We start from the raw sequence: 10,946 nt of genomic DNA on the forward strand, positions 1-10,946 counted from the left end.
GATCCTACGGGTCAGAGGTCACAGAGGTCAGAGGTCACATAAAGCTCCTTTGTTTGTTAATGACTGTGCTTTTATTTTGTAAAGGTTGAATAACAGGAAGTGCTCACCTCATCAGCTGATTGTATTTGGCCAGACGCTCAGACCTGCAGGGAGCCCCGGTCTTAATCTGAGAGAGAGACAGGTGGAGAGAAAGACGGGTGGTCAGTGAATTAGTGCTCCACAGTAGTCTTTATCTATTTAGTGATCTGCCTGTCTGTCTGTCTGTCTGCCTGTCTGCCTGCCTGCCTACCTGTCCGGTGCAGAGTCCGACCACCAGGTCGGAGATGAAGGTGTCTTCAGTCTCTCCGGAGCGATGACTCACCATCACACCCCAACCACTGCTCTGGGCCAGCTTACATCTGAGAGACAGACAGGTGGGGGGGAGACAGTGAACTTTAGCTCACTAGACACACGCACAGACAGGCAGACAGGCAGACAGACAGGTGTCTTACGCCTGGATGGACTCGGTCACGGAGCCGATCTGGTTCACTTTGAGCAGCAGACAGTTGCAGGCCTTCTTGTCCACAGCCTGCTGGATCCTCTTTGGGTTGGTGACCGTCAGGTCGTCTCCTACGATCTGATACACACACACACACACACACACACACACACCAGATGTTTGTCCTGACTGGAGGATCCTGATCCAGGTTTTGGTCCCGAATCAAAACTGACAAGTCACAGGACAGACTTTATCATCTCCTCTGTAGCCTGTCTGTCTTACTGCCTGTCCGTCTCACTGCCTGTCTGTCTCACCTGGATGTCTGTAGAGGCAGTGAACTTGGCCCAGTTCTCCCAGTCGTCCTGGTCAAATGGATCCTCGATGGACTGGACTGGAGACAGAGAGAGGGAGACAGACAGGTAAAGGAGGAGACAGAGAGACAGACAGACAGGTAAAGGAGGAGACAGACAGGCAGACAGACAGACAGGTTACCAGGGTAACCCTTGATGAAGCTGCGGTACAGGAGGACACAGACAGACAGACAGACTGGTTACCGGGGTAACCCTTGATGAAGCTGCGGTACAGGAGGACACAGACAGACAGACAGACTGGTTACCGGGGTAACCCTTGATGAAGCTGCGGTACAGGAAGAGACAGACAGACAGACAGACTGGTTACCGGGGTAACCCTTGATGAAGCTGCGGTACAGGAAGAGACAGACAGACAGACAGACTGGTTACCGGGGTAACCCTTGATGAAGCTGCGGTACAGGAAGAGACAGACAGACAGACAGACTGGTTACCGGGGTAACCCTTGATGAAGCTGCGGTACAGGTCTCCCAGCTGCTCGCCGCTGATGTGTCTGGACGGGTCGTCGGGCGACTTGAAGTCCAGGTCGTACTTCCCGCTGCGGAAGAACTCGGACGCCGCCACGTCCATCCCGATGATGATCTTGTCGGGGTACCCGGCCTTCTCGATGGCCGTCTTCAGCAGCTCCAGGGCTGCGGGGGGAGGAGAGGCTGTTAGAGACAGACAGACAGACGGGCAGACAGACAGACGGGCAGTAGCGTGTCTCACCCTCATTGTTCTCCAGGATGTTGGGGGCGAAGCCTCCCTCGTCTCCAACGTTGGTGGCGTCTTTACCGTATTTGGCCTTGATGACGTTCTTCAGATTGTGATACACCTGAACGCACCACGACACGTTCAGCTGGAGAGCAATGCTACAGACAGAGCCACAGACAGTCTCTACCACAGACAGAACCACAGACAGTCTCTACCACAGACAGTCTCTACCACAGACAGAGCCACAGACAGTCTCTACCACAGACAGAACCACAGACAGTCTCTACCACAGACAGAGCCACAGACAGTCTCTACCACAGACAGAACCACAGACAGACCCACAGACAGTCTCTACCACAGACAGAGCCACAGACAGTCTCTACCACAGACAGAACCACAGACAGAGCCACAGACAGTCTCTACCACAGACAGAACCACAGACAGAACCACAGACAGTCTCTACCACAGACAGAACCACAGACAGAACCACAGACAGTCTCTACCACAGACAGAACCACAGACAGAGCCACAGACAGTCTCTACCACAGACAGAACCACAGACAGACCCACAGACAGTCTCTACCACAGACAGACCCACAGACAGACCCACAGACAGAACCACAGACAGTCTCTACCACAGACAGACCCACAGACAGAACCACAGACTGTCTCTACCACAGACAGACCCACAGACAGACCCACAGACAGTCTCTACCACAGACTGAACCACAGACAGACCCACAGACAGTCTCTACCACAGACAGAACCACAAACAGTCTCTACCACAGACAGAACCACAGACAGACCCACAGACAGTCTCTACCACAGACAGACCCACAGACAGACAGACGGTTGGTCACCTCGGCTCCGATCCTCATGGCCTCGTGGAAGTTGGCGGCTCCGACAGGCAGAATCATGAACTCCTGCATGGCCAGTTTGTTTCCAGCGTGACTTCCTCCGTTGATGACGTTAAAGGCCTGCGGAGAGGAACAGCTCAGCCACTCTGACGGCTAGCGGCTACGCTAACGAGAGGCCCCTCCCCCCGCCCCAGGCCCCTCCCATCCACGACAAGCCCCGCCCACTCACGGGAACAGGAAGTATGACGTCTTTGTGTCCGGCGAGGTCGGCGATGTGGCGGTAGAGAGGAACTCCCTTCTCGGCTGCTCCGGCCTTACAGACGGCCAGCGACACGCCCAGGATGGCATTAGCACCGAACTTAGCTGGAGGGAGACGGGCAGGGAGACAGAGAGAGACAGACAGGTCAGACAGAGAGAGAGAGAGACAGGTCAGACAGAGAGAGAGACAGAGAGAGACAGACAGGTCAGACAGGGAGAGACAGAAAGGTCAGACAGAGACAGAGAGAGACAGACAGGGAGAGACAGACAGGTCAGACAGAGAGAGAGAGACATGCAGGTCAGACAGAGAGCGAGAGAGACAGGCAGGGAGACAGAGAGAGACAGACAGGTCAGACAGAGAGAGAGAGACAGGCAGGTTGGAGACAGAGAGAGACAGGCAGGTCAGACAGAGAGAGACAGGCAGGTCAGACAGAGTGAGACAGGTTCTTACATTTGTTCTCAGTGCCGTCCAACTCCAGCATGAACTTGTCAATCTTCTCCTGCTCAACGACACTGAAGTTCTGGTGAGACAGACAGGCAGAGAGACAGACAGGCAGTGTGTGTTGATGGTAGGGTTCTTAAACAGCTGACTCTGAGTTCATCCATTGGACGTGTTCTACCTTCTCGATCAGCTTGGGGGCGATGTCCTTGTTGACGTGGTCCACAGCCTTCACCGTACCTGCAGGCACAGAACCACAGACAGGTCAGTCCCAGCCCACCTGGACACACCTGACCCCTCAGCCCGCCCCTGATTGGCTCCTACCTTTGCCCAGGTAACGGCTCTTGTCTCCATCACGAAGCTCCAGAGCTTCATGAACTCCAGTCGATGCACCGCTGGGGACAGCAGCCCTGAAAAGACCTGAGAGAGAGACAGGCAGAGACAGAGAGAGAGAGAGACAGGCAGTGAGAGAGAGAGAGACAGGTAGAGCGAGAGAGATGTTGGAAGGTAGTTGTTTTCTCTGGTAAAGCTAGGCTAACAGTTATACCTCTGACGCCAGTCTTTGCGCTAAGCTAGGCTAACAGTTATACCTCTGACGCCAGTCTTTGCGCTGAGCTAGGCTAACAGTTATACCTCTGACGCCAGTCTTTGCACTGAGCTAGGCTAACAGTTATACCTCTGACTCCAGTCTTTGCGCTGAGCTAGGCTAACAGTTATACCTCTGACTCCAGTCTTTGCGCTGAGCTAGGCTAACAGTTATACCTCTGACTCCAGTCTTTGCGCAGAGCTAGGCTAACAGTTATACCTCTGACGCCAGTCTTTGCACTGAGCTAGGCTAACAGTTATACCTCTGACTCCAGTCTTTGCGCAGAGCTAGGCTAACAGTTATACCTCTGACTCCAGTCTTTGCGCAGAGCTAGGCTAACAGTTATACCTCTGACGCCAGTCTTTGCACTGAGCTAGGCTAACAGTTATACCTCTGACTCCAGTCTTTGCGCAGAGCTAGGCTAACAGTTTTACCTCTGACGCCAGTCTTTGCACTGAGCTAGGCTAACAGTTAGAAGGGCTCACCCTTGGCGGTCCACAGGTCCACCTCCACTGTGGGGTTTCCCCTGGAGTCCAGAATCTCCCGAGCGTGAATCTTAGTGATAGACATCCTGACTGGAGGAGGACAGGTGGAGAGACAGACAGGTGGAGAGTCAGACAGGCAACAGGTTAGTTGTTATCATGTCCTACAATCATCAAAACAGGACTGGACTGTTAGAACTGGACCGGACCCTGATCTGGATTAAAAAGGACCCTGAGTTTGAATTTGATCAGAGAGACAGGAAATGAACCAGTGACCTTGAAAACTACACAACCAGAGGTCACACTACAAAACTGTGAGTGTGAGTGTGTGTGTGTGAGTGTGTGTGTGTGTGTGTGTGTGTGTGTGTGTGTGTGTGTCAGACCTGCTGCAGAGATCCTGTGTAACGCCATGATGCCTCCATGACGGCAGGCAGCAGGCCCCGCCCCCTATCACTCACCCACCCCTCCCTCCCACCCAGCCAATCACAGGGTTTCTCTCATGACGGACAGCTACTGCGACCAATGGGAGCGAGGGAGAGACCATTCTTGTGAGAGAGGAGGGGGGATTAAAGGGAGAGAGAGAGTCCACCGTCTTCTTCTAAAGGAGAGTTATTAATACAATACGTGTGTAAAACCCTTTAACCTTTTCCCTGACCTTTCTACAGAGGTCATGACTTCTTCCTTGCTGGTATACAATTACGGACACGTTCTTGACATTTGAAGAGGTATTTGTCCTGTGAGATGATATCAGCCTCTTTAAACCTCCCTGATAACTGAAGGCCTGTGGGACTGAACTCCTCCAAAGAGCTCCTGAAATATACTCACAGGACAGTAAAGACAGGCAGGGCGGGGGATTAGCATGGTTAGCATTGTTATAATACCACAGCACTGGCAGTGCTAACATTAGCATTAGAGAATCTGTAAATGGTCAAATCAGCAAAAATCCCAGCACGATCAGGGATAGTTGGAGCTTTACTAGCAGGTTAGCATAGCAGTAGTGGAGGCAGTGTTAGCTGTTAGGCAGTGGTAGCCTTAATAGCACTGCTTGTAGCAATAGTAGCTGTTGCAGTATTAGCATTACTATCATATTAGTATCATAATCCAATTATAAGTAGTTGTAGTGCTTTCAACAGCAGTGCTACCTGTATAGGTGGCAGTAGAATTAGTACATTAGCAATTCAATTCAATTTATTTGTATAGCCCAATATCACAACAGAGTTGTCTCACAGTGCTTTACAGAGTTCACTGAAAGCAGACAAAGTACTAGTATTAGCAGTGGCTAACTACTGGCTAAAGTACCACTATAACTACTCCTGCTAAAATACTGCCATGCATTACCACTAGGGGAGGCAGTACTAGTAATAATAGCATCATTAGCAATAGTTTAGTCATATAAGCAGTAGCTGTAATGGTACTAGTAGTAAGTATGGCCACCATTTAAAGTAGTATTGGTGGGCCTAGTAGCAGTTTAGCTGTTTTAGCATTATTAGTATTAGCTGTAGTAGGATTAGCAGTAGCAGTGTTAACATACAGTATCAGTTGTAGTAATTAAAGTATACCACCATATTTATACTACTGTCTGTACTGCTAACACCACTGTCACTGCTAACACCACTTCACTGCTAACACCACTGTCACTGCTAACGGTACTGATTTCCTCAGACTGTCCCTTTAGTTTCTGTTTATGTAACCGTGTATGTGTGTGTGTGTGTGTGTGTGTGTGTGTGTGTGTGTACGAGTGTGTGTGTGTGTGTGTGTGTGTGTGTGTGTGTGTGTGTGTGTGTGTGTGCGTGCGTGCGTGCGTGCGTGTGTGTGGACAGTGATAGGTCAGACACGCCTGCAGAACAACAGCTGACTGGTTACAGTACACTTGAACCCACTGTGGCCTTCACACAGACGTCACTGTACACACACACACACACACACACACACACACACTGTACTCAGCTGTAATACTACTGCAGAACTATCGCTAACACTTGTAGCTCTCCTGAGTCCACCTGTTCCTGCTACAGGTACTGAGCACAGCTAACACCAGTCTTAGAACACAGCTACTGTGGTTAGCACTGCTTAAAGTGTGGATTACAGGACTGCTATTATCAATGCCTACTATCCACTGCTAAAAGTATCGCTAACACCACAGTCACTGCTAAAAGTACCGCTAACACTACTGTCACTGCTAAAAGTACAGCTAACACCACAGTCACTGCTAAAAGTACCGCTAACACTACTGTCACTGCTAAAAGTACAGCTAACACCACGGTCACTGCTAAAAGTACCGCTAACACCGCGGTCACTGCTAAAAGTACCGCTAACACTACTGTCACTGCTAAAAGTACCGCTAACACTGCGGTCACTGCTAAAAGTACCGCTAACACCGCGGTCACTGCTAAAAGTACCGCTAACACCACTGTCACTGCTAAAAGTACCGCTAACACCGCGGTCACTGCTCAAAGTACTGCTAAAAGTACCGCTAACACCACTGTCACTGCTAAAAGTACCGCTAACACCGCGGTCACTGCTCAAAGTACTGCTAAAAGTACCGCTAACACTACTGTCACTGCTAAAAGTACCGCTAAAAGTACAGCTAACACTACGGTCACTGCTAAAAGTACCGCTAACACTACTGTCACTGCTAAAAGTACCGCTGACACCGCGGTCACTGCTCAAAGTACAGCTAACACTACGGTCACTGCTCAAAGTACCGCTAACACTACTGTCACTGCTCAAAGTACCGCTAACACCACAGTCACTGCTACAGTCACTGTTGCTCTCTGCTGCTAACACTGTTCGGTGCAGGCTGATACAGATTCAGGGTGTTTTATTATGAAAATCACAGTGATCTGGTTAAAGCTCAGGTTTATCATGAAGGACTTTTCACTGCCTGCCTGTCTCTCTGCCTGCTGCCTGTCTCTCTGCCTCCTGCCTGCCTGTCTGTCTGCGTGGACTCTGAGCTCGTGCTGTTTGTCAGGTTCCTGCAGCACTTTGACCTCCAGCCGGCTGAGGGTCGGCAGCTCTGATGGTTTCCGTCTTTTCCTTCAGATCAACAGTCACAAATGAGATGAGAAGCAGAAACAGGAGAAGAGTTCACTCCCAGAGACAGACAGACAGACAGGCAGACAGACAGCTCCTGCAAACTGAAGCAGACTTTCAAAATAAAACAGGGAAGTGAATGAGGTTTAGCAAGTCAGCAGCAGCAGTGAGACACAACCAGGAAGCTGTTCTTTCACATTAAAAAGTGACCAGCTCCTGATCCTGGTCCTGGTCCTGGTCTGGGTCCTACCTGAGTCCTGCTGTCAGAGAAGAGAGGAGGTGTCGTCTTTGGCTGTCTGTCTGTCTGACTGTCCAACTGTCCGACTGACGTGGAAAGTGTCTGTCTGTCTGCTGCAGGGTTTTTATAGACACTCCCTTGGGGGGGTGGGGGGGTGGCAGGGAGCGTCTGCAAGGCACCGGACTGCAGGAAACAGAAAAAAGCTGCCCCCCCCCCACACACGCACACACACTCTGTACTACTACTATAAATACCACTAAATATACACAAGACAGTATAGAAATATGGATTTACAAGTATTAGCATATTAGCAATATTAGCAGTGAGCAGCAGTGAGCAGCGGTAGGATTATTGGACAGTAGATCACTACAGTGGTAGTATTGGACAGTAGATCACTACAGTGGTAGTATTATTGGACAGTGGATCACTACAGTGGTTATTGGACAGTAGATCACTACAGTGGTAGTATTATTGGACAGTGGATCACTACAGTGGTTATTGGACAGGAGATCACTGCAGTGGTAGGATTATTGGACAGGAGATCACTACAGTGGTTATTGGACAGTAGATCACTACAGTTGTAGGATTATTGGACAGTAGATCACTACAGTGGTAATATTGGACAGGAGATCACTAAAGTGGTTATTGGACAGTAGATCACTACAGTGGTAGGATTATTGGACAGTAGATCACTACAGTGGAAGGACTATTGGACAGTAGATCACTACAGTGGTAGGATTATTGGACAGTAGACCACTACAGTGGAAGGACTGTTGGACAGGAGATCACTACAGTGGTAGGATTATTGGATGTATTAGTTGGTCACAGCAGTACTAATGATAGCAGCAGGTGCAGTGACAGCAGTGATACTTTCTCACTGCTGTTCCCACATGTTTTCAGTGTGCTGCTCATCAAAGAGCACTGCACTGTTTGGATCATTTACTTGGATCATTTCCACATGTGAGCGGGACGTGACAGACTGGATCCACTGTGTGTGTCTGTGGAGGAACTAATGTGACGGTGCCTAAGTCAGAGAGAGAAGGTCAAAGTTCACCTAAAGGGCAAATGTGAGACTTTACCCTTTACACTCACCTTTAACTGTACTGCACACACACACACACACACACACACACATAGTAACACACACACACACACACACACACACACATAGTAACACACACACACACACATAGTAACACACACACACACACACACACACACACACACACACACACACACACAGTAACACACACACACAATCACACAGTAACACACACACAGTAACACACACACACACACACACACACACACACACACACACACACACACACACACACACATCCCTGTAGCCTTTACTGCAGCTAAATATAACTGCACATGACTGTGGGGGGGGGGTCATGTCTTCTTATACATGATCTTTTAGTACCCCCCCCCACCACCACACACACACACACACACACACACACACACACACACACACACACACACACACACTGTGGACAGCCTGCTGTATCAATGAAACACGTTTGAAGTGAACTTTGGAGTTTATTCTGCCTGCAGTGCAGCAGGAGAGAGCTACACCTCAGTGCTACACCCGAGAGCTACACCCGAGAGCTACACCTCAGAGCTACACCCGAGTGCTACACCTCAGTGCTACACCTCAGAGCTACACCCGAGTGCTACACCTCAGTGCTACACCCGAGAGCTACACCTCAGAGCTACACCCGAGAGCTACACCTCAGTGCTACACCTCAGAGCTACACCCGAGTGCTACACCTCAGTGCTACACCCGAGAGCTACACCTCAGAGCTACACCCGAGAGCTACACCTCAGTGCTACACCTCAGTGCTACACCCGAGAGCTACACCTCAGAGCTACACCGAGTGCTACACCTGAGTGCTACACCTCAGAGCTACACCTCAGAGCTACACCTCAGTGCTACACCTGAGTGCTACACCTCAGAGCTACACCTGAGAGCTACACCTCAGAGCTACACCTGAGTGCTACACCTGAGAGCTACACCTCAGTGCTACACCTCAGTGCTACACCTGAGTGCTACACCTGAGTGCTACACCTCAGAGCAACACCTGAGTGCTACACCTCAGAGCTACACCTCAGAGCTACACCCGAGTGCTACACCTCAGAGCTACACCCGAGAGCTACACCTCAGAGCTACACCCGAGTGCTACACCTCAGAGCTACACCTGAGAGCTACACCTCAGAGCTACACCTGAGTGCTACACCTCAGAGCTACACCTCAGAGCTACACCTGAGTGCTACACCTGAGAGCTACACCTCAGTGCTACACCCGAGAGCTACACCCGAGAGCTACACCTCAGAGCTACACCCGAGTGCTACACCTCAGTGCTACACCCGAGAGCTACACCCGAGAGCTACACCCGAGAGCTACACCTCAGTGCTACACCTCAGTGCTACACCTCAGAGCTACACCGAGTGCTACACCTGAGTGCTACACCTCAGAGCTACACCTCAGAGCTACACCTGAGTGCTACACCTGAGTGCTACACCTCAGAGCTACACCTGAGAGCTACACCTCAGAGCTACACCTGAGTGCTACACCTCAGAGCTACACCTGAGAGCTACACCTGAGAGCTACACCTCAGTGCTACACCTCAGTGCTACACCTGAGTGCTACACCTCAGTGCTACACCTCAGTGCTACACCTGAGTGCTACACCTCAGAGCAACACCTGAGTGCTACACCTCAGAGCTACACCTCAGAGCTACACCCGAGTGCTACACCTCAGAGCTACACCTCAGAGCTACACCTCAGAGCTACACCTGAGTGCTACACCTGAGTGCTACACCTCAGAGCTACACCCGAGAGCTACACCTCAGAGCTACACCTGAGTGCTACACCTCAGAGCTACACCTGAGAGCTACACCTGAGAGCTACACCTCAGTGCTACACCTCAGTGCTACACCTGAGTGCTACACCTCAGAGCAACACCTGAGTGCTACACCTCAGAGCTACTCCTCAGAGCTACACCCGAGTGCTACACCTCAGAGCTACACCTGAGAGCTAAACCTCAGAGCTACACCCGAGTGCTACACCTCAGAGCTACACCTCAGTGCTACACCTCAGAGCTACACCTGAGAGCTACACCTCAGAGCTACACCTCAGTGCTACACCTGAGTGCTACACCTGAGAGCTACACCTCAGAGCTACACCTGAGTGCTACACCTCAGAGCTACACCTGAGAGCTACACCTCAGAGCTACACCTGAGAGCTACACCTGAGTGCTACACCTCAGTGCTACACCTGAGTGCTACACCTCAGAGCAACACCTGAGTGCTACACCTCAGAGCTACACCTCAGAGCTACACCTGAGTGCTACACCTGAGAGCTACAACTCAGTGCTACACCCGAGAGCTACACCCGAGAGCTACACCTCAGAGCTACACCTGAGAGCTACACCTGAGTGCTACACCTGAGTGCTACACCTCAGAGCTACACCTCAGTGCTACACCCGAGAGCTACACCTCAGAGCTAC

The 10,946-nt window shown here is 50.7% G+C and overlaps 1 protein-coding gene across 1 annotated transcript in view; it reads right to left on the minus strand.

Annotated features, from left to right (window-relative positions):
• eno3 (enolase 3, (beta, muscle)) overlaps window positions 1–7,559 on the minus strand; it is a 7,783-nt gene extending 224 nt beyond the window's left edge. Inside the window, exons 1-14 of the mRNA XM_070854304.1 lie at window positions 7,445–7,559; window positions 4,165–4,254; window positions 3,418–3,513; window positions 3,275–3,333; window positions 3,106–3,175; window positions 2,626–2,759; window positions 2,400–2,516; window positions 1,555–1,660; window positions 1,281–1,478; window positions 793–869; window positions 492–616; window positions 290–398; window positions 108–166; window positions 1–4 (exon numbers count right to left, since the gene is read on the minus strand). The exon at window positions 1–4 is cut by the window's left edge and continues 224 nt beyond it. Of these exons, the coding sequence (XP_070710405.1) occupies window positions 1–4; window positions 108–166; window positions 290–398; window positions 492–616; window positions 793–869; window positions 1,281–1,478; window positions 1,555–1,660; window positions 2,400–2,516; window positions 2,626–2,759; window positions 3,106–3,175; window positions 3,275–3,333; window positions 3,418–3,513; window positions 4,165–4,249 (1,239 nt within the window). The 5' untranslated portion in view covers window positions 4,250–4,254; window positions 7,445–7,559. The remainder of the gene's footprint in view (window positions 5–107; window positions 167–289; window positions 399–491; window positions 617–792; window positions 870–1,280; window positions 1,479–1,554; window positions 1,661–2,399; window positions 2,517–2,625; window positions 2,760–3,105; window positions 3,176–3,274; window positions 3,334–3,417; window positions 3,514–4,164; window positions 4,255–7,444) is intronic.
• Between the last annotated feature and the right edge of the window lie 3,387 nt (window positions 7,560–10,946).

Source organism: Pempheris klunzingeri, chromosome 23, assembly GCF_042242105.1.
Source record: "Pempheris klunzingeri isolate RE-2024b chromosome 23, fPemKlu1.hap1, whole genome shotgun sequence".
NCBI classification, from domain to species: Eukaryota; Metazoa; Chordata; class Actinopteri; order Acropomatiformes; family Pempheridae; genus Pempheris; species Pempheris klunzingeri.